The 23,188-nt window shown below is 46.3% G+C and overlaps 1 protein-coding gene across 1 annotated transcript in view; it reads left to right on the top strand.

Annotated features, from left to right (window-relative positions):
* LOC140188467 (protein polyglycylase TTLL10-like) overlaps positions 1-16,362 on the top strand; it is a 34,728-nt gene extending 18,366 nt beyond the window's left edge. Inside the window, exons 7-11 of the mRNA XM_072244757.1 lie at positions 1,311-1,482; positions 5,460-5,600; positions 8,873-8,989; positions 14,740-14,833; positions 15,743-16,362. Of these exons, the coding sequence (XP_072100858.1) occupies positions 1,311-1,482; positions 5,460-5,600; positions 8,873-8,989; positions 14,740-14,833; positions 15,743-16,362 (1,144 nt within the window). The remainder of the gene's footprint in view (positions 1-1,310; positions 1,483-5,459; positions 5,601-8,872; positions 8,990-14,739; positions 14,834-15,742) is intronic.
* Positions 16,363-23,188: the final 6,826 nt, after the last annotated feature.

Below are 23,188 nucleotides of genomic sequence, written 5' to 3'. Positions count from 1 at the left end.
ACCACCTGTCCTCCCTCGAGAAATCACTTTGGATAGACTGTAGACACTTCCAGCTGTAACAGGCCTCACAGCCCATTGTATTCTTGCCCAGTAGCTGGTCCATTGTTCTGTAGGTCATGGGTCTGATCTTCTCCAGGGACTGTGTAATTATGCTGAGAGTTAATCTCAATTAATTCTCTATCAATGACCTGAATCCATATCCCCTGATATCTGATTTCTCTTTCAAGGGAAACTCATCCCTTCTGTTTGTCCTATCTTGTGATGTCATAATTCAGCCAACTGACCCCTCAGTCGTCTTCCGTTCCCACCTGGCCCGACTCTCCTTGCCAACAGGATTCCTCAATCCTTGGAGTTTAGAAGAATGCGAGGGAAACCTTTTTCAAACACATAGGACCTAAGGGTGATGGATGGGTGGGGGTTGATGACCTAAGGGTGAAGGATGGGTGGGGTTGATGACCTAAGGGTGATACATGGATGGGGGTTGGGGACCTAAAGGTGATGGATGGGTGGGGTTAGGGGATTAACAGGGAGATGTACAGATGTTTTCACCATTGGGAGAGACACAGGAACAGTACAGTAGCAGCACTGAAGTGTAGTGGTTAGCAGAACATTTTACAGAACCAGCGACCCAGGTTCAATTCCCACTGCTGTCTGTAAGGAGTTTGTATGTTCTCCCCGTGACTGTGTGGGTTTTCTCCGGGTGCTCTGGTTTCCTCCCACAGTCCAAAGATGTACCGGTTGGTAGGTTAGTTGGTCGTTGTAAATTGTCCTGTGATTAGACTCGGGTTAAATTGGGGGATTTCTGGGCAGCACGACTCAAAGGGCCAGAGGGCTCTGTTCCTCGCTCTATCTCAAAAATAAGTAAATAAGTACAGAGTTGGTCATTTAAAATGGGTCTGCAGAAATGCCTTCCCTCAGAGGGAGTTAATTTTCTGGAATTCTCTATCGCCCAGGGTGATGGAGGCAGTGTCATTAGGCGGGAATGGATAAGCCCTTAATGAATCGAGGAACTGAGGGTGACAGGGAGTTGACTCCTGTATCAATCAGCCCTGATCATAATGAATAGTGGGGCAGCACTGATGGGCCGAGTGGCCTCCTCCTGCTCCTTTTTATTTGAGACACTGAGGGATGTTCCTGTGGGACGATGGGCAGCGTCTGTTGCAGCAGATGTTGCTCCCTCTCTGCAGATTGGTTTGAGAACTGAAGATGAAATCTCTGCTGCTGACATGAGTGGAGTCAGGAAGTGGCGAAGCACTCACTCCTCTCGTCCTGTGGGTTCCAACTACACTGGTTTCATTTCTCACTGACAGATACCTGGACAAACCGCTGCTCCTGGACGGGCGGAAGTTTGATGTCCGCTCCTTCTTCCTGATCGCCTGCACCTCCCCTTACATGATCTTCTTCTGTCATGGTTATGTGAAATTGTCCTGTAATAAATACGATCTGCTCTCCGATGATCTGACAAGTCACCTGACTAATCAGGTGGGTTGAACAAGTAGAAAATATCCTCTGGCATTTTCCCTTCTGAATGATAACATTGATAAATCAGAAGTGTGTAGATAGTTCTGTAGATGCTACAGCATAAAGTATTGATAACTGGACATGTGGCAGTGTTAGTGCAGGAGGACAAAGTGCAGACAGATTTACGCAAGGGAATTTGACAAATCTACAGGAGATAATTGGCTGTGTAACTGATAGAATGGAGAAGGGACAACTAGTGTATGTGGTGGATTTAAACCCTAAGAAGGTCCTTGTTAAAATCCCACACAAGCGATTATTCTGTAGCATTAAGGCACGTGGGACTGGGAGCAACGTGCTGGCATAGATGGAGAGTTGTTGAACAGCTGGTAGGAGAGAGTGGGAATAAAGGGGATGGCAGTCAGTGACCAGTGGGATACTGCAGGGAGCAGAGGCTGGCACACGGGTCGGTTTGTCTGGATGAGGGGAACAAATGCAATCTACCTGAGTTTGCTGATGACACAAAGTGGGTTGGAACTGTGAACAGTGAGAACACAGAGGGGCTTCAGGGCACTTTAGACAACCTGAGTGCACAGAATCTCCACCACATTCACGATAAGGTTGATCTTCTTCAGTAGAAAATAACAAGAATGCAGAGTAAACGTGAAAGTGTATGAAGTGTTCATGCACAAGGATTTCTTTGTACAGCAGTCAGTGCTGTAGCAACAGGCAGGTACAGCGAGCAGTTAATAAGACATTAAGACAGGTATGTGGATAAGAAAGTCTCAGACAGAGGCAAACAGGGCAGGATCAGGTGAGCAGCAGGGTAAACTGGGCTGAATGGCCTATTTCACACAAAGGTTTATAATCACTGACATCAGTTGTGAAATGTGTCATTGTTACAGTAAACCTGGTTCTGATTCTGACTCTGTTCTGTGTAACCACACAGCTCTAAATAATAATTTACCAGGTGACAGTAAGAGACTTGAAAATCATCCGATCCGTCTCAGTTCTAAGTGTAAATAACCAATCTACGTTTCGTGCCAAATATCATTTCAAATAATACAAACTATTACATTATCAAGCTAATTTGTAATGAATCAAATGACATCAAAGTGATTTATTAGTTACATACATTCCTGTATTAACTTCAGCTCTGCCTTGCCAGTGTTCTGTAACCCTCTATCCCCATTGCAAGGGACCAGCTCTTCTCCTCAATTAAATTCCCTTTAAGTCAAAAAGAGACTAACCACAAAATCCCTATCACATCATTCACTCATTACAGACGCTGTCATTCTAACAGGGAACCTCACCGTCTGCTATGGGGGAGGCGGGGTGTGGGGGTGGCTACCGAAATAAACGGCAGAAAGCTGTGAACTCAGCCAGCTCCACCATGGACAGTAGCCCCCCCAGCAGCCAGGACATCCTCAAGGAGCGATGCCTCATAAAGATGCCATCCATCAGTCAGGACCCCATCACCCAGGACATGCCCTCTTCTCATTGCTACCAACAGGGAGGAGGGACAGGAGCCTGAAGACCCACACTCAATGATTCAGGAACAGCTTCTTCCCCTCCGCCATCAGATTTCTGAACGGACAATGAAATCATGAACACTATCTCAATTTTTTTCCCCTCTGTTGTTGCACTATTTATTTAACTTTTTTAATATATATACCTACTGTAATTTACAATTATTATTATTATGTATTGCAATGAACCGCTACTGCATAACAACAAATTTCACGACATACGATATTAAACCTGATTCTGACTCTGTGTAGAGAGAGCGGAGATTGATGAGGGAGGCTGTGTTTTTTTTCTCCCCACCTGATTTTCATTGCCGCACAAACCAAACCCTTCTCTATACCAGGAATTCAAAGGAGTTTGTAGATTCTCTGTTGTTTGTGCGTGTCTCTGCAGCGCACAGGGAATTGTGCAGCTGGGACTGGGGCAGCCCAGCTCAATTCAGGGCAGGTGTTCATTAGCACCGAACCAATTACCCAGCAGCCCCAGAGAGGGGCCGAAAATACCCACATCAACAGCTTTCCCAAACCCTCTCAGTATGACCACCTCTCCACCCTTTCAATTGATCCTCTGGTAATCTTCATTGAAGATTATGAAGCAATTGTCCTGGTTTGTAAAGAACCTGAGTCTGAACAACTCCTGTCGGAATTTCAATCCCTTAAGACACAGGCTCGGGCAGAGCTGTTTGAATATGTCCCATAGCCATGCTGATTGCTCAAATTCACTCATGTTTCCATTCAACAATAAAGGACATTTTTGTTGGTTACTCAACATTGGCTTACCCTAGTAAACCTTGTGCTCCACCCAAGACTGTTTACCCTAGTAAACCTCGTGATCTGCCCAAGAATGCCCTGAACTACCAGATGTTTGCCTGACGTTTCCTGGCACTGGTTGTCTGCAAACACACCAACTCGAAATTTGCCCTTTGCCCAATGAACGAGTTATTGGTCAATGAAAGGAGTGGGTTTCAACAAGTGTGGTTTACCGCATCGCACATTCTTGCAGAAAGCAGGCAATATAGCTGTGACCATCAGTAAGGAGGTAAACCTTCAAGAGAATTATACTTCCTAAATTCAGAACAAAAATTGTTGTGATTGAAGCAAACAGAGTCATAGTTATAGAATCATAGTTCACTACAGCAAAGAAAAAGGCCCTTCAAAGTTCAAAGTACACTTATTATCAAAATACATATATGTCAGCATATACAACCCTGAGATTCATTTTCTTGTGGGCATACACAATAAATCTACAGAATAAAAATCATAATAGATCAATAAAAGACTTTCTAGTCCATGCCATACTGTTAAACTGCCTAATCCCACCGACCTGTACACAGACCATAGCCCTCAATACCCCTCCCATCAGTGTAAGTGTCCAAACTTCCCTTAAATGTTGAACTCAGACCCACATCCACCATTTCCACTGGTAGCTCGTTCCACACTCTCACCATCCTCTGAGTGAAGATGTTGCCTCTCTGGTTCACCCAGTTTTTGGTTGAGAGAAGCGAACATTCACCAGCAGTGAGGGAAGCACGTCAAAGGAAATTCATTTTGTAAGATGTCCAAAGGTGCTTTATAGGACCATTATCAAACAAAATCGTGCGATTCAGAGTTGCCCAACATATTGTGATAGAAAGGGAACAATGTGGTCAGAGAGCCACCAGCTGCATTTGGATACAGACACACGGATGAGAGGGATCAGAGTTTTGCCACTGCTCCAACACCCGATGCACTTATATAACCATATAATAATTACAGCACGGAAACAGGCCATCTCGGCCCTTCTAGTCCGTGCCGAACTCTTACTCTATCCTATTCCCACCGACCTGCACTCAGCCCATAACCCTCCATTCCTTTCCTGTCCATATATCTATCCAATTTAACTTTAAACGACAAGATCGAACCTGCCTCAACCACTTCTGCTGGAAGCTCATTCCACACAGCTACCACTCTCTGAGTAAAGAAGTTCCCCCTCATGTTACCCCTAAATTTTTGCCCTTTAACTCTCAACTCATGTCCTCTTGTTTGAATCTCCCCCATGGATACAGACGCATGGATGAGAGGGATCAGAGATTTGCCACTGCTCCAACACCCGATGCACTTGGGAACAGACACACAGATGAGAAGATTCAGACAGACTGGAGATTCGCCAGTGCCCCAACACTGGTTTTCCAGTGCTCAGTCACTGGCAGAATAAGTGGGGCGGTCACACCAACAACAAAGGGCTTTCCTCTGGCCCAGGAGGAACGGCCTGTATCTTTGTAACCTAACCTGTTCCTTGCTGAGGTACAGTTTCTATCCCCAGACCCCTTACTGTCTGTCCATCGCTGCCACAACCACAGGCCTGAGATGCCCTCCCGCCTCTGCCATTGGATGGTTCACCTTGTACTTTCCAGAAGATCTGCTGGTCCCCTGCCGCTCTGAAGAAGCAATTTGATTTCACTAGTTTCCATCTTGTGATTTTTGTTTCACCCACAGGCCATCCAGAAAAAGAACCCCAGGTATAGTGACATGAAGGAGGACACAGTGTGGTCGATGGAACACCTGAACGACTACATTAATGAAAAGTACAGGGAAGCAAGAGGTCTTCCAAAGGACTGGGTCTTCACTGTGTTTGCTGTAAGTGTGTGTTCCCTACCTGCTGCTCTCACCGGATAGTGCTCCGTAATCATATCTACATACGCTGGCCTTTACTGATCCAGGAATGAAAGGGTTAACGTATAACGAGTCTTTGATAGCTCTGAGCCTGTGCTCACTGGTGCATAGAAGAATGAGGGGGGATCTCACTGAAATCTATCGAATATTGAAAGGCCTAGATAAAGTGGATGTGGAGAGAATGTTTCCTATAGTGGGACCAGAATGAAGGAACATCCATTTAGAGCAGAGATGAGGAGGAATTTCGAAAGCCAGGGGGTAGTGAATCTGTGCAATTCAATGCCATAGATAGCTGTGGAGGCTATGACATTGAGTATATTTAAAGCAGAGGTTGTTAGGTCCTTGATTACCTAGGGCGTCAAAAGTTGTGGGGAGAAGGCAGGAGAACAGGTTGAGTGGGAAAATAAATCAGGCATGATGGAATGGAGGAGCAGAATCGATGGGCCAAGTGGCCTAATACTGCTCCTGTGTCTTATGGTCTAACTGGATTGGGTTGTGCTCTCTAGGTTGGCATTGGGAATTGGTCCCATGATCTTTTTAAATATTGTCAGATGGAACCATTGAACAAACTAGGAAAGGTTGTTCCAGATGTGAGTGAGGCCACCTCCTGACTCTGGGTCAGTGATGGTTTCCATGGCAACATGTGCTGCCCCCGGCCTCTTGGTCAGTCAGACAATTGTTTTCTCACTCAGGCTGCGGGTTATCTGTGCTTCATGCTGAACAGAAGCACTGATTCGATGGTTTTATTGATTTATTTAGAGATACAGTGTGGAATAGACCCTCTGGCCCAACGAGCCCCACTGCCCAGCAACCCCCAAGAACCCCAATTTGACCCAAACCTAATCACGGGACAATTTACAATGACCAATTAACCTACCCGGCAAGGCTTTGGACTGTGGAGCACCCCAGGGAAAACCCCGTATGGCACGAGGAGGACAGAGGCTCCTCACAGAGGATCCGATGCCTCAAGCTGTAGTAGAGCCGTGTCAACCGCTACGGTGTTGACGATGAGAAGCGCTTGTCACTGAGCTTCGGGTTAGGCCTGTGGCTCCTTGATGTATAAAGTCCACCAATTCTGTTAGACCTTCTGTTAGGCCTTTGGGTGCTGAGGTACCCTTCACTTCCTACCTCTGAGGATCGGAGAGCTTCTCTGTGTGACCTGCTGCCTCGGGTGCACACAGGATCAAGGATCAACTTTATTCACCATTCACGCTCATGTGGATTAGGAATTTGCTGTGGTGTGTCGTTACGGCATGCAACGAAAACAACATTTAACAATTATAAAGAATTATATGAAAATAAAGTCAGAGGGTAAAGTATAGACGTGGAATAAAGTGTGCATAGATACATAAATCCTGGCATGTATTTACAATGTAAACAGCTTTATATTACAATGTAAACGCAGCATCTCCAAGTTTGTGGATGACACGAAGCTGGGCGGCAGTGTTAGCTGTGAGGAGGATGCTAAGAGGATGCAGGGTGACTTGTATAGGTTAGGTGAGTGGGCAAATTCATGTGGATAAATGTGAGATTATCCACTTTGGTGGCAAGAACAGGAAAACAGATTATTATCTGAATGGTGGCCGATTAGGAAAAGGGGAGGTGCAACGAGACCTGGGTGTCATTATACACCAGTCATTGAAAGTGGGCATGCAGGTACAGCAGGCGGTGAAAAAGGCGAATGGTATGTTGGCATTCATAGCAAAAGGATTCGAGTACAGGAACAGGGAGGTACTACTGTAGTTGTACAAGGCCTTGGTGAGACCACACCTAGAGTACTGTGTGCAGTTTTGGTCCCCTGATCTGAGGAAAGACATTCTTGCCATAGAGGGGGTACAAAGAAGGTTCACCAGATTGATTCCTGGGATGGCAGGACTTTCATATGATGAAAGACTGGATTGGCTAGGCTTATGCTCTCTGGAATTTAAAAGATTAAGGGGGGGATCTGATTGAAACGTATAAAATCCTAAAGGGATTGGACAGGCTAGATGCAGGAAGATTGTTCCCGATGTTGGGCAAGTCCAGAATGAGGGGTCACAGTTTAAGGATAAAGAGGACGCCTTTTAGGACCGAGATGAGGAAAAACTTCTTCACACAGAGAGTGGTGAATCTGTGGAATTCTCTGCCACAGGAAACAATTGAGGCCAGTTCATCGGCTATATTTAAGAGGGAGTCAGATATGGCCCTTGTGGCTAAAGGGATCAGGGGGTATGGAGGGAAGGCTGGTACAGGGTTCTGAGTTGGATGATCAGCCATGACCATACTGAATGGTGGTGCAGGCTCGAAGGGCTGAATGGCCTACTCCTGCACCTATTTTCTATGTTTCTATAAATAGTGGTTTAAAGTGTTTTACAGAGTATTGCAGTGACTGGGCTAATGGATGGGGGGGCTGGGGTAAGGGGGTTAACTAGTGTGGAGCACTACCCGGGGAATTCGTAATAGCCCACGAACGGGTCAGGCACTACCTGACTTCTGAATCTGAGAGGTGGATCAGGGATCTCTATCCAGATAGATGTGGACTTTTCATAGTCTCAGGACTTGCCGAGGTACTTTACAGACTGCACAGTGTTTTAGAAGAGCAGTCATTGTTGTAACAAAGGGAAAAGTACAATTAATTAACACATGGCAATGTCTGGCAAACCATAACATAAACAGGTCAGATAACCTGTGGTAGAAAAACATTGGCCAGAACTTCAAGAAAATCCCTTTGTTTTTCTGAAAACTGCTGCAGAATTAGGACGTGGTCCCAGGGTAACCACTGGGATCTTCTACATTCTTTGTGAAGAGCGGACAGTTTAATGCCTTATCCAATGGACCCCACTTGTTGAAGCGCAGCACCCTCAGGACCGCAGTAGGTCGGTCAGCCTGGAATTGGATCTCGTTTCTGGCATGATAATTACATTTACAGCCTCTAGTTATTTCATCTTCAGCCTGACCCAGAACGGGTTCCAAGACCCATCAGCAGGGAGTTGGATAAGTAACTGCAGTCAAAGACTTTGCAAGGCTGTGGGATGGTGAAATCAGTGAGCTGCTCAGGTAAAAGTTGTCACAGACAAGATGAGCCAAAAGGGGTTCTCCTGACCCCTAATGCTCTGTGATTCTATCCCTCCAGGGGGGAGTAGGAATGTTGTGGTGGGGGGGTGATGGTGGGAAAGTGTATGAGTGCTCTCCCTTGGAAATAAGATCGGGAGACTGAATGAAAAAGTGCTACTGAAAACTCTGCCCCTTCCTTGCAGAAGAGAATGCAGCAAATCATGGCGCAGTGTTTCTCTGCTGTCAAAGGGAGACTGGAATGTAAGCTTGGCTTATTCGATCTGTTGGGCTGCGACTTTATCATTGATCACGACTTCAAGGTAACGTCCTGTTTCCTTCTTCTCTGTCACCAGCTTTGGTTCATTATCAAAGTCAGGGCATTTAATCAGAATCAGGATCTCTGGCATATGTTGTGACTTTTGTCGTTGCAGCAATAATAAAAAAATTGTAAATGGTGAAGAGATTTATAAATTAAATTAAGTAAAAAGAGAACAAAACAATATTCAGATAGTGTTCATGGGTTCAATGTCCATTCAGAAATCTGATGGCAGAAGGGAAGAAGCTGTTCTTGAATCGATGAGTGTGTGTCTTCAGGCTTCTGTACCTCCTCCCTGATGGTAGCAATGAGAAGAGGGCATGTCCTGGGTGATGGGGGACCTCAATGATAGATGCCGCCTTTTGGAGGCATCAACTTTTGAAGATGTCCTCGATGGTGGGGAGGCTAGTGACCATGATAGATCTGGCTGAGTTTACAACTTACTGCAGCTTTTTCCGATCCTGTGCAGTGGCCCCTCCACACCAGACGGAGATGTAACCAGTTAGAATGCTCTCCACAGCACATTGTGTACACAACATGGAGGGAACTTTGGCTGGTTCGAAAGCCCAATGCGTGCTGCACCTCCACTCATCACATTTAGTTGTACTTTGTAGTGTGAAATCCTTTATGTGGCAGCTGATTCCACACCCCCATCCCCTTCAGCATGGTCTTCCACCGTGGTCCCTTCAGACTCACACTGCCTATTCCAGCTCCCAGAATGCCCGCTTTTCAGATCTCAGGGAAGTATATGGTAACATATACCTACTTTGAAAATAAATTTACTTTGCACTTTGAACTTTTTAACCTTGAAACAGTTGACTGCTGGCCTGTGGTGAGGAGTATTTCACATCACACCCACTCCCCAACTACAAATTTGACTATTCTCCTCCCCTTCCCATCCAAAATCTCCAGTGGCCAACCCTTAACCTGCCCCTTCTCCATCACCTCGATCCTACTCCTAACCCTTGACTTCTGACCCCTGACATTTCTTCTTGAACATTACACATACCACAATACAACCAGAACCAAGTCCCTAAGGTGCCTGGGACAGTTCAGATCACCTTGGAGCTGCAGGAAGGGGGGTGGCTTTCCCACTGACCAGGGTGGCCTTGGAGACCCCAACATCCTGGGTACAGATCACATGAAAACATTGGGCTCACTGGGATGGAAACGGCCTTGCTTTCTAGGCTTAATTATCCTGCTGACGTCCTCATTTGCCCAAGATAAGGAAGGTATGGCACTTTCCTGGGATCTTCACCCCGGCTATCAGGCAGTTGCCAGGTAACCAGTGCTTGAGTGACAGCTCAGCTGTGGCTCCATTAGTTGGTTTGTGAGACAGTTCCTGAGTGGGAAACAGTGACCTCTAGTGGAGTTGGTGGTGAAGCTCATGCTGGAAGCAGTGACCAACCAGACCCACAGTGCCCACCTCTCAGAGCCACGGAGCCACATGCAGAATACTGTAGGGACAGGGAGTTCAGTAGATGACCAGAGTACGATCAGGTTTATTATCACTCGCATTCTGTATCTCGTGAGATTTGTCGCTTTGCAGCAGCTGTACAGTACAATGCATCAACCTGAATTGTGGCATTGACCTCCCACATCATGAAGACCCTGGAGAGACTTGTTCTGGAGCTGCTCCAGCCTATGTTCAGGCCACACTTAGATCCCCTCCAGTTCGCCTACCAGCCCCGACTAGGAGTTGAGGATGCCATCGTCTACCTGCTGAACCGTGTCTACGCCCACCTGGACAGGCCAGCCAGCACTGTGAGGGTCATGTTTTTTGACTTCTCCAGTGTGTTCAACACCATCCGCCCTGCTCTGCTGGGGGAGAAGCTGACAGCGATGCAGGTGGATGCTTCCCTGGTGTCATGGATTCTTGATTACCTGACTGGCAGACCACAGTACGTGTGCTTGCAACACTGTGTGTCCGACAGAGAGATCAGCAGCATTGGGGCTCCACAGGGGACCGTCTTGTCTCCCTTTCTCTTCACCATTTACACCTCGGACTTCAACTACTGCACAGAGTCTTGTCATCTTCAGGAGTTTTCGGATGACTCTGCCATAGTTGGGTGCATCAGCAAGGGAGATGAGGCTGAGTACAGGGCTACAGTAGGAAACTTTGTCACATGGTGTGAGCAGAATTATCTGCAGCTTAATGTGAAAAAGACAAAGGAACTGGTGGTAGACCTGAGGAGAGCTAAGGTACCAGTGACCCCCGTTTCCATCCAGAGGGTCAGTGTGCACATGGTGGAGGATTACAAATACCTGGGGATACGAATTGACAATAAGCTGGACTGGTCAAAGAACACTGAGGCTGTCTACAAGAAGGGTCAGAACCGTCTCTATTTCCTGAGGAGACTGAGGTCCTTTAACATCTGCCAGACGATGCTGAGGATGTTCTATGAGTCTGTGGTGGCCAGTGCTATCATGTTTGCTGTTGTGTGCTGGGGCAGCAGGCTGAGGGTAGCAGACACCAACAGAATCAACAAACTCATTCGTAATGCCAGTGATGTTGTGGGGATGGAACTGGACTCTCTCACGGTGGTATCTGAAAAGAGGATGCAGTCTAAGTTGCATGCCATCTTGGGCAATGTCTCCCATCCACTACATAATGTACTGGGTGGTCACAGGAGTACATTCAGCCAGAGACTTATTCCACCGAGATGCAGCACTGAGTGTCATAGGAAGTCATTCCTGCCTGTGGCCATCAAACTTTACAACTCCTCCCTTGGAGGGTCAGACACCCTGAGCCGATAAGCTGGTCCTGGACTTATTTCATAATTTACTGGCATAATTTACATATTACTATTTAAGTATTTCTGGTTCTATTGCTATTTATTATTTATGGAGCAACTGTAACGAAAACCAATTTCCCCCGGGATTAGTAAAGTATGACTATGACAGAATTACTACAAGTTACACATGTAAATAAATAGTGTAAAAGACAGATAATAAGATAGTGTACGTGGGTTTAGGACTGTTCATAAATCTGATGGTGGAAGGCAAGATGCTGTTCCTAAATTATTGAGTGTGGTTCTTCAGGCTCCTGTACCGCCTCCCTGATGGTAGTAATGAGAAGAGGGCATGTCTCAAATCAGAATCAGATTCAAGTTTATTGTCACCGACCTATCATCCTTAATAATGATGCCTCCCTCTTGGGCGTGGCCTAATGAGGATGCCCTTGATGGCAGGGAAGGTTGTTCCCACGATGGGGCTGGCTGTAGTGGAGGTTCACTGGAATGAGTCCTCATACTGTATATGAGGAGCGTTTGACATCCCGGACCTGTATTCGAAGGACTCCAGAAGGATGGGGGTGGGGGGGGGGGTGGAGGCGAGTCTTGCTGAAAGGCCTGGATAAAGTGATCAGGGAAATATTGTTGCCATCAGTACGAGAGTTGAGGATCCAATGGCACAGCCTCAGGATAAAGGGATGTCCCTTTAGAACTGAGCTGAAGAGGAATTTACTCAGTCAGAGGGTAGTAAATCTGTGGCATTCTTTCCTACAAAGGGAGGGCTGTAGAGGCCATCATTGAGCGTATTTAGGGCAGAGATTCTTGATTGATCACAAACCATAGAAATCTGCAGCACATTACAGGCCCTTTGGCCCACAATGTTGTGCTGACCACGTAACCTGCCTAGAATTTCCCTGCCGCATAGCCCTCTATTTTTCTAATCTCTATGTACCTACCTAAGACTCTCTTAAAAGACCCTATTGTATCTGCCACTACCACCTTCACTGGCAGTGCATTCTACACACCTACCACTTTGTGTAAAAATCTTATTGGTTAAGGTGTTAAGGCAGGAGAATGTGTTAGAAACAAAAGTCAGCAATGATTGAATAGTAGAGTGGACTTGATGGGCCAAATGGTCTAATTCTGCTCCAATATCTTCTGTTCTTTCATCCTAAAGCCTGACAGATACTTCTCCATCAACCAGCAACAACAGCTATACCTGTCAGTCCCAACATTTATCACTGGGCTACCTCCTTAATCAGCAGAGATTACCAAAACACTAATTCATTAGGAATGTCATCACCCTTGGAAAGTTTTCATCCTGCTGGGTCAGCAACAATTATTCATCTCACACATAGAGTCAGAGAGTCATTGAAAAGTACAGCACAGGAACAGGTGCTTTGGCCCATTTAGTCCGTGCCAAACCATTTAAACTGCTAAGTCCCATCAACCTGCGCTTGGCTAATAGCCTCCCTTTCCTCCGTCACTTCAGTTCGGTTCCCACCGCCCAGCAATTCTAGTTTAAACTCTCCCCAACAGCCTTAGCAAACCTCCCTGCCAGGATATTAGTCCCCTGGGATTCAAGTGCAACCTGTCCTTTTTGTACAGGTCACACCTGCACCAAAAGAGGTCCCAATGATCCAGAAATCTGAATCCCTGCCCCGTGCTCCAATCCCTCAGCCACGTATTTACCCTCCACCTCATCCTATTCCTATATTCACCGTCACGTGGCACAGGCAGTAACCCTGAGATTACTACCTTTGAGGTCCTGCTTCTCAACTTCCCTCCTAACTCTCTGTAGTCTTTTTTCAGGACCTCTTCCCTTTTCCTACCTATGTCATTGGTACCAATATGTACCACGACCTCTGGCTGTTCTCCTTCCCACTTCAAGATATTGTGGATGCCATCAGAAACATCATGGACCCTGGAACCCGGGAGGCAAACTACCTGTGGCATTTCTTTCCTGCGTCCACAGAATCGCCTGTCTGACCCCCTGACTATAGAGTCCCCTATCACTACTGCCATCCTCTTCCTTTCCCTACCCTTCCGAGCCATAGGGCCAGACTCTGTGCCAGAGACACAGCCACTGTTGCTTCCCTCAGGCAGGCCGTTTCCCCCCCCCCCCCAACAGTACTCAAGCAGGAGTACTTATTGTCAAGGGGGACAGCCACTGGGGTACTCTTTAGTACCGGCTTCTTGCCCTTCCCTCTCCTGACTGTTACCCACTTCTCTTTCTCCTGTGGTCTGGGGGTGACTACCTGCCTATAGTTCCTCTCAATCACCTCCTCACTCTCTCCCTGACCGGACGAAGATCATCGAGCTGCAGTTCCAGTTCCCTAACGCGGTCCCTAAGGAGCTGCAGCTCGATGCACCTGGTGCAAATTTGGTCTTCCGGGAGGCTGGGAGTCTCCAGGACCTCCCACATCTGACACCAAGCACAGAACACTGGCCTCACATACATACTCTGTCTTTATTTTAAACAGATACCTGGCCTCGACCCTTTATCACTGAAGCCCCGTTGAGCCAAAGCCTCCCTACTCTGTCTCCCACTACTGTGTCTCCCATTCCTCCGACACCCGCTCTGTAAATCTGTCTTCCTCTTTAACTCTTCCTGCTGTTCTCACTGGACGACCTCCATGCGCTTGTGCAGTCGTGCCCCATTCAAACCGCTGAACAAAATAACAGAATGCAGAATCTAGAGCAACGTGTGCAAAATGCTGGAGGAACTCAACAGGTCAGGCAGCATCAGTGGAGAGGAATAAACAGTTGTGTTTCGGGTCGGCACCCTTCATCAGAATCTCGTGTTCAGTTACAGAGAGTAAGCAGTGCAGGTAGACAATAAGTTGCACATAAGAATTAATACAGATTGTGAAAATCCTCAACATAGAAATAGAAAGGTTTCTCTGCAAAGTATGAACTAGACAGAGGTGGAAGGTGGTTTTCCCGTCTCTACCCAATCCTGGCTACGTGAGATGGGAAGGTGAGCAAGCTAACTGCTAACCCTGTATTTGATGTATTCCAGGTCTGGTTGTTGGAGATGAATGCTAATCCATCTCTGCAGAGACACTGTGCAGTTCTCAAAACAGTCATTCCTAAAGTCGTCTACGAGGCTCTTGGTAAGATGATTATTGCTTTGATCGTTCTGCTATAGAATTAGATTGTGGCATAGGTAATTTTCCAAGCAGTGCAGGACTGATTTTATAAACTGAAGGAACAGAGGATCTTAAAGACCACGTCCACAGATCCCTCAAAATTGCTGTGTTAGTTGATAGGGTTGTTGAGAGCGTGTATGGTGTGATGGCTCTTCATTAGTCAAGAGACGGAGTGCAAGAGCCGTGAGATAATGTTGCAGCTCTATAAAATCTTGCTTAGACCACACTTGGAATATTCAGTTCATTATAGGAAGGCTGGGGAAGTTGCAGAGAGGCTGCTGAGGAGGTTTACTAGGATGCTACATGGATTAGAGAGCGTGTGCTGTGAGGATAGGTTCAGCAAGCCAGGGCTCTTCTCTTTGGAGAGAAGGAAGCTGAGAGATGACAGCTCCATAAAGTCACCCCTCGTCCTCCTTTGCCAGAGGTGTACAAGTTGTCAAGAAGCACAGATCGAGTGGACAGCCAGAGAGTTTTTACCAGGGCAGGAAAAGCTAATAGGAGATGACATAATTTTAAGGTGATTATATCAAATCTCAAGAAGAGTGGCAGTCTGCAGATGCTGGAAATCCAAGCAACACACACAGGAAAGTGTAAGAGGGATGTCACAAGTAGGTTTTCTTACACAGTGGTGGGTGTGTGGAACAGGGGTGGTGGTAGAGGCAGATACATTAGGGACATTTATGAAACTCTTGGATAGGCATGTGGATGATAGAAGAATGAAGGCCTAAGTGAGAGGGATGGGTTACACAGATCTTAGGTTAAAAGGTTAGCGCTACTGTGGGCCGAAGGGCCTGGTCTGTGCTGTAATGTTCTCTGTTCTATGTTAAATGATCACACTGGTGTATTCAATAATATTCTTCCCTTTATTTTCAGATTTGGTAGTTGAGATATTCAGGAAATGCAATAAAGGACTAAAAGTCTTGCCACTCCAGTCCCAGAAAGACTTTGTCTTGTTGCATAACGGTAATCATCGAGGAAAGCTCACAAGATCCAAGCCAGTCGTTACCGAAAGGAACACATCCTCTGCAGCTCTAAAGCAACCTCTGTGCCCTTTGAACCGAGCTGCTAACAAGCCTGTGAAGAAGGTGTCTCCCTCGCCAGCCTCTGTGGCTGCTCCTGCAAAGATTCTGCGAAGCACAGTTTCGCTGGTCTCCTATAGGAAGCTGCCAGCTATACAACTCAGTCTGAACCTGTGCACAGAGAGACACGACCACCTAACCAAAGGGCAGCTCCGAGTCAGCAGAAACTTGGAACCTCTCAGACCAATGCCTTCTGTTCGGCAAATAAAACCCTCGCGCAGTAGAAGCCCCTTCATGAACTCCCAGCAAAGCCCCAGGCCCCGGGCCCCGGGCCCCGGGCCCCGGGCCACCTCTTTGATGAGGAATACCTTTCACCCCGCTCACCCCGCTCACCTCAACAAGGTGGCTGCCAGAGCATTTGAGCTCAAGGGAAGGCCCAAAGAGGAAGAAATGGCATCAGGTGAAGCCGCCTAGCAAGGCGTGGCTCTCTGAATAGTTCATTCACAAGAAGGGCCACCTCAGCTCTTGTTTACAAATCTTTATTGCTGCAACATAGGAGTATTTCTCTCAGAAAGATCCACAAACCCATGGGAGTGTTGTAATGTCCATTAATTGTTCAGTATAATAGAAAAATATCATCCTGAAATTCTGTTTCTTCATAAACATCCATGAAAACAGAGGAGTGACCTAAAGAATGAATGACAGTTAAATGTTAGAACCCCAAAGTCCCTCCCAGCTCCCTCCTCCCACGCATAAGCTGTAGCAAAGCGATGACCCCCCCCAAACCCCCACCAGCAAAAATGCATTGGCACCCACCACCAAGTACTCAAACATGCAGCAAAGCATCAATAAAGACACAAACTTGCAGTACCCCAAAGACTACTCGTTCACCCGGTATTCGACATACCACAGGCTCTCTCTCTCTCCCTAATAAGGGAAAAAGGAGTGTCCCCGTTTCACAGCGAGAGGGGAGACATAACAAAACAACTTGTCAAGTTATGGTGTTAAAAGTCTGTTGTGTCGCTTTTTACCAAGTTCTGTGCCCAAAGAACTCTGGGCACGCAGCCAGCTCGCTGCTTTTGATCTTCCACATACACCCACGACACATCAGGTAGCGGCACTGACCTCGAATCTGCCCACCTCCAGAGCCACGAAAATCCAGCACCCTCAAGGCGCACTAGTCTTCCAGGCCGTGTCCTTGACATATCGAAAAGTGGCTGGTCATAAGGCCCTGAGAGCGGGTCCCATTTCCGCAAAGAACCAAAATCAGCGTGTAACTCCAGGTCAGGGTCTTCAAAAGAACCCTGAAAACAAAAAAAAAGAGAGATATTAAAGATAGAAATAGAGCTGTTTCCAAAGATGCAAACAAAGGAGTCACCAATAGGCACCATCATCCCAAGCTCCACCTCCTCAGATGAGGTACTCGTGCAGTATAAAAAATGCAAGAGAACACTGAAGAAAGAAATCAGGAAGATTAAAAGAAGGCATGACAAGGTGAAGGAGAATCCTAAGGGATTCTACAGATATGTTAAGATCAAAAGGATTGCAAGGAACAAAATTGGTCCTCTGGGAGATCAGAACAGTGACCAGTGGTGTGCCTCAGGATCTGTTCTGGGACCCTTACTCTTCATTATTTCTATAAATGACCTCGATGAAGAAGTGGAGGGATGGGTTAGTAAATTTGCTGATGACACAAAGGTTGGGGGTGTTGTGGATAGTGTGGAGGGGTGTCAGAGGTTACAGCAGGACATTGATAGGATGCAAAACTGGGCTGAGAAGTGGCAGATGGAGTTCAACCCAGGTAAGTTTGAGGTGGTTCATTTTGGTAGGTCAAACATGATGGCAGAATATAGTATTAATGGTAAGACTCTTGGCAGTGTGGAGGATCAGAGGGATCTTGGGGTCCGTGTCCATAGGACACTCAAAGTTGCTGTGCAGTTTGACTCTGTGGTTAAGAAGGCATATGGTGCATTGGCCTTCATCAGTCGTTGGATTCAGTTCAAGAGCTGAGAGGTTACAGCTATATAGGACCCTGGTCAGATCCCACTTGGAGTACTGTGCTCAGTTCTGGTCACCTCACTACAGGAAGGATGTGGAAAACATAGAAAGGGTGCAGAGGAGATTTACAAGGATGTTGCCTGGATTGGGGAGCATGCCTTACGAGAATAGGTTGAGTGAACTCCGCCTTTTCTCCTTGGAGCGACGGAGGATAGGTTTTTATTCTTTGGAGCGTAGAAGGTTGAGGGGGGACTTGATAGGGGTATTTGAAATTATGAGGGGGATAGATAGAGTTGACGTTGATAGGCTTTTTCCATTGAGAGTGGGGGAGATTCAAACAAGACGACATGAGTTGAGAGTTAAAGGGCAAAAGTTTAGGGGTAACATGAGGGGTAACTTCTTTACTCAGAGGGTGGTAGCTGTGTGCAACGAGCTTCCAGCAGAAGTGGTTGAGGCAGGTTCGATGTTGTCATTTAAAGTTAAATTGGATAGATATATGGACAGGAAAGGAACGGAGGATTACGGGCTGAGTGCAGGTCGGTGGGACTGGGTGAGAGTAAGAGTTCGGCATGGACTAGAGGGGCCAAGGTGGCCTGTTTCCATGCTGTAACTGTTATATGGTTATATGGATGAGAGGTGACCTGACAGAGGTGTATAAGATGATGAGAGGTATTGATCGTGTGGATAGTCAGAGGCTTTTCCCCAGGGCTGAAATGGCTAGCACAAGCGGGCACAGTTTTATGGTGCTTAGAAGTAAGAACAGAGGGGATGTCAGGGGTAAGTTTTTTACGCAGAGAGTGGTGAGTACGTGGAATGGGCTGTCAGTGACTGTAGTGGAGGCGGATACGATAGTGTCTTTTAAGAGACTCCTGGATAGGTACATGGAGCTTAGAAAAACAGAGAGCTATGGGTAACCCTAGGGAATTTCTAAAGTAAGTACATGTTCAGCACAGCATTGTGGGCCGAAGGGCCTGTATTGTGCTGTAGGTTTTCTATGTTTCTAATATCAACAGAAAATGTCCCTATTTGGATGGTATCAGATATTTTGTGGAATAAAGCAAATTTTTCTTTATCTTGTTGCCTCCCTCATTCTATTTCAGCACTATGGTGGCATTTCTCAGTTGCAAAGATCACAGAATTCACTTGTAGGAATTGACCTGTTTCAGAGCACAGGGTCACTGAGATTCATTAGGAAATTAATTAGTAAATTGTGACCTGGTTTATTATTGTCACATGAACCAAGGTAGAGTGGGAAAACTTTGTCTTGCCTACTGTCTGTCCAGATCAAGTGCACTAGGGTGGAACCAGGTGAAACAATAAAAAATTGGAGGAATGTACAGGCAGCCTGTCAGTGGTGGGACTTTTTACACAGAGAGTGGTGGATGTGTGGAAACGCTGGCGGGGTGGTGGGAGAGGCAGCGACGTTAGAGATATTTAAGAAACTCTTAGATAGGCACTTGGATAAAAGAAAAATAGATAGCTGTGTGGGAGGAGACATGTCACCTGTGAGTCGGCTGGGGTGATATACTGCGTCCGGTGCTCCCGATGTGGCCTTTTATATATTGGCGAGACCTGACACAGGCTGGGAGATCGTTTCACTGAACACCTACGCTCTGTCCACCAGAGAAAGCAGGATCTCCCAATGGCCACACATTTTAATTCCACGTCCCATTCCCATTCTGATATGTCTATCCACGGCCTCCTCTACTGTCAAGATTAAGCCACACTCAGGTTGGAGGAACAACACCTTATATTCTGTCTGGGTAGCCTCCAACCTGATGGCATGAACATTGATTTCTCTAACTTCCGTTAATCCCCTTCGTACCCCATCCCTTATTTATTTATTATTATTATTTTTCTTTTTTCCTTTTCCCCTTTTTTTTCCTTTTTTTTCTCCCTCTGTCCCTCTCACTAGAACTCCTCCCCATCCTCTGGGCTCCTCCCCCCTCCTTCTCCCTAGGCTTCCTGTCCCATGATCCTCTCCCTTCTCCAACCTCGTATCCCTTTTGCCAATCAACTTTCCAGCTCTTAGCTCCACCCCTCCCCTCCTGTCTTTTCCTATCATTTCCGATCTCCCCCTCCCCCTCCCCCTCCCACTTTCAAATCTCTTACTAGCTCTTCTTTCAGTTAGTCCTGACGAAGGGTCTCGGCCCGAAATGTCAACTGTACCTCTTCCTAGAGATGCTGCCTGGCCTGCTGCATTCACCAGCAATTTTTGTGTGTGTAGCTATGTGGGATACAAGGGTTAGGTTGATCTCAGAGAAGGTTAAAAAGTTGATAAAATATGGGCTGTGGGGCCTGACTGATACTGTATTGTGCTCTTCAATGGAGAGTAAAGTATTACAGCTACAGAGAGAATAGCAGTGCTGGCAGGTGCAAGATCACAACAAGGTCAATTGTGAGGTCAGGAGTCCTTTTTATCATATTAGGGGTCCATTCAATGATCTTATAACAGGGGGATAGAAGCTGGCTTGAACCTGGTGGTTACATGCCATCAGGGAGAATGTCTGGGATGGATGAGGGCTTTGATTCTGCTGGCTTCTTTACCAAGGCAGCAAGAAGTGTAGACAGAGACGATGGAGGGGAGTCTGGTTTCTCTGATGTGCTGATTTGTGTCTACAGCCCTCTGCAGTTTCACTTGCTCATGGGCAGTGCAGCTGCCGTACCAAGTTGTGATGCATCTAGATCAGATGATTTCTTTAGAGCTGGTGGGGACATGCTGAATTTGTTTAGCCTTCTGAAGAAGTAGAGGCATTGGAGAGATTTCTAGGCTGTGGATTCTATGTGGCTGGACCAGGAAAGGTCCAATTACGGTGATGTTCACTCCTAGGAACTTGAAGCTCTCAACCCTTCCAAACTCAGCACCGTTGATGTGGACAGGAGCATGTGCACCCCTCCCCCCTTCCTGAGGTCAATGGCCAGCTCTTTTGTTTTGTTGACGTTGAGAGGAAAGGTTGTCCTCATGACAACATGTTACTAGGTTGACTATCTTCTTTCTGTACTCTAACTGATGGTTATTTGAGATGTGGCTCATTGTGATGGTATCACCTGCAAACTTGTAGATGGCACTGGAGCAGAATCTGACCACTCAGTCAAGAGTGTACAGGGAGCAGAGTGGGGGGCTGAGGACTCACTATTGTGGAATGCCAGTTTTTAGAATAATTGTGATGGTGTTTCTTCAGATAAATAAAGTGCAAACCAGAAGCAAGAGTGATATTGGACTGTTGGAAAATGATGGAGAGGTAGGTGATGGGACAATGAGATGATGGACGAACAATAGGTATTTTGCATCAGTCTTCACTGTGGAAGACACTAGCAGTATGATGGAAGTTCCAGGTGTGGGGATCATGAAGTGTGTGAAGTTACCATTACTAGGAGAGACGGAAAACTGAGAGGTCTGAAGGTAAATACATCACCTGGACTAGATGGCGTACACCCCAGGGTACTGAAAGAGAAGGCTGAAGAGATTATGGAGGCATTAGTAATGGTCTTTCAAGAATCACTAGATCCTGCAATGCTTCTGGAAGACTGAAAATTGCAAATGTCACTTCACCCTTCATGAAGGGAGAGAGGCAGAAAAAAGGAAACGATAGGCCAGTTAGTCTGACATCAGTGGTTGGGAAGATGTTGGAGTTGATTAGTAAGGATGAGGTCTCAGGGTACTTGAAGGCACATGATAAAATAGGCCAAAGTCAGCATGGTTTCCTGAAGGGAAAATCTTGCCTGACAAAATTTGTTGGAATTCTTTGAAGAAATAACAAGCAGGATAGACAAAGGAGAATCTGTTGATGTTGTGTACTTGGATTTTCAGAAGGAATTTGACAAAGTGCCACACATGAGCCTGCTTAATAAGCTAAGAGCCCATGGTATTACAGGAAAGATTCTAGCATGGATAAAGCAGTGGCTGATTGGCAGGAGGCAAAGAGTGGGAATAAAGGGAGCCTTTTCTGGTTGGCTGTCGGTGACTAGTGGTGTCCCACAGGGGTCTGTGTTGGGACCAATGCTTTTTACGTTATATGTCAATGATTTAGATGATGGAATTAATGGCTTCGTTGCAAAATTTGCAGATGATATGAAAATAGGCAGAGGGCAGGTAGTTTTGAGGAAGTACAGAGGCTACAGAAGAACTTAGATTAGGAGATTGGGCAAAGAAAAAGCAGGTGGAATATAGTGTCAGGAAGTGTATGATCATGCATTTTGGTAGAAGAAATGAAAGGGTTGACCATTTTCTAAAGAGAGAGAAAATACAAAAAGCAGAGGCACAAAGAGACTTGGGAGTCCTTGTGCAGGATTCCCTAAAGGCTAATTTGCAGGTTGAGTCTGTGGTGAGGAAGGTAAATGCGATGTTAGCATTCATTTCAAGAGGACTAGAATATAAAAGCAAGGATGTAATGCTTTGGACACCTTATCTTAGAAAGGATGTCCTGAAGCAGGAGATGGTTCAAAGGAGGTTCACAGAAATGATTTCAGGATTGAATGGCTTGTCATATGAAGAGCTTTTGATGACTTTGGGTCTGTATTCACCAGAATTCAGAAGAATGAAAGGGTGACCTCATTGAAACCTATCGAATGGTGAAATGGTGGAGAGGATGATTCCTATGGTGCAGGAGGCGAAGGCTAGAGGAGACAGCTTCAGAATAGAGGGACATCCTTTTAGACTGGAGATGAGGAGGAATTTCTTTAGCCAGAGAGTGGTGAATCTGTGGAATTCATCGCCACAGGCAGCTGTGGAGGCCAAGTCTTTGTGTATATTTAAGGCAGAGGTTGATAGATCCTTGATTGGTCAGGGCATGAAGGGATACGGGGAGAAGGCAGGGGATTGGAGCTGAGAGGAAATTGAATCAGCCATGATGAAATGGATGAGCAGTCTCGATGGGCCAAATGGCCTGGTTCTGCTCCTATATCTTATGGTCTTAAATTCTTGCTTGTTCTTTCTGATTGTTGTTTGTTGGTCAGGAAAAGGATGTAGCTGCAGAGAGGTGTTAAATCCAGTGGTTTTGAAACAATTTAAACACACTGATGTTTTGGGTTGTATGAAGGTGGATCTCACCAGAGCCTGGTGAGATGTAACCCAAGCTGCTGTAGGAATAAGGAAGGGGAAGTGAGAACCATTCTCAACATTGTCAATCTGCTTTCCATTCCTGCAATAATCCCTCGATTCTCCCCAACCCAACTCGATCGTGTTACTGGGTCACTGTAGAGGAAAGGACAGCCTCAGGTCTACATGAAATGTTCATGAGGCCTGGGTAGGTCAGTGAGGGAAGTCCAGAGAACTCCCTCAACATCAATAAACCAGGCTCAC

The sequence above is a fragment of the Mobula birostris genome, chromosome 27 (assembly GCF_030028105.1).
Source record: "Mobula birostris isolate sMobBir1 chromosome 27, sMobBir1.hap1, whole genome shotgun sequence".
Taxonomy (NCBI): Eukaryota; Metazoa; Chordata; class Chondrichthyes; order Myliobatiformes; family Myliobatidae; genus Mobula; species Mobula birostris.
Note: the sequence above shows the minus strand (reverse complement) of the source record. Positions and strands in the feature narration are given on the sequence as shown.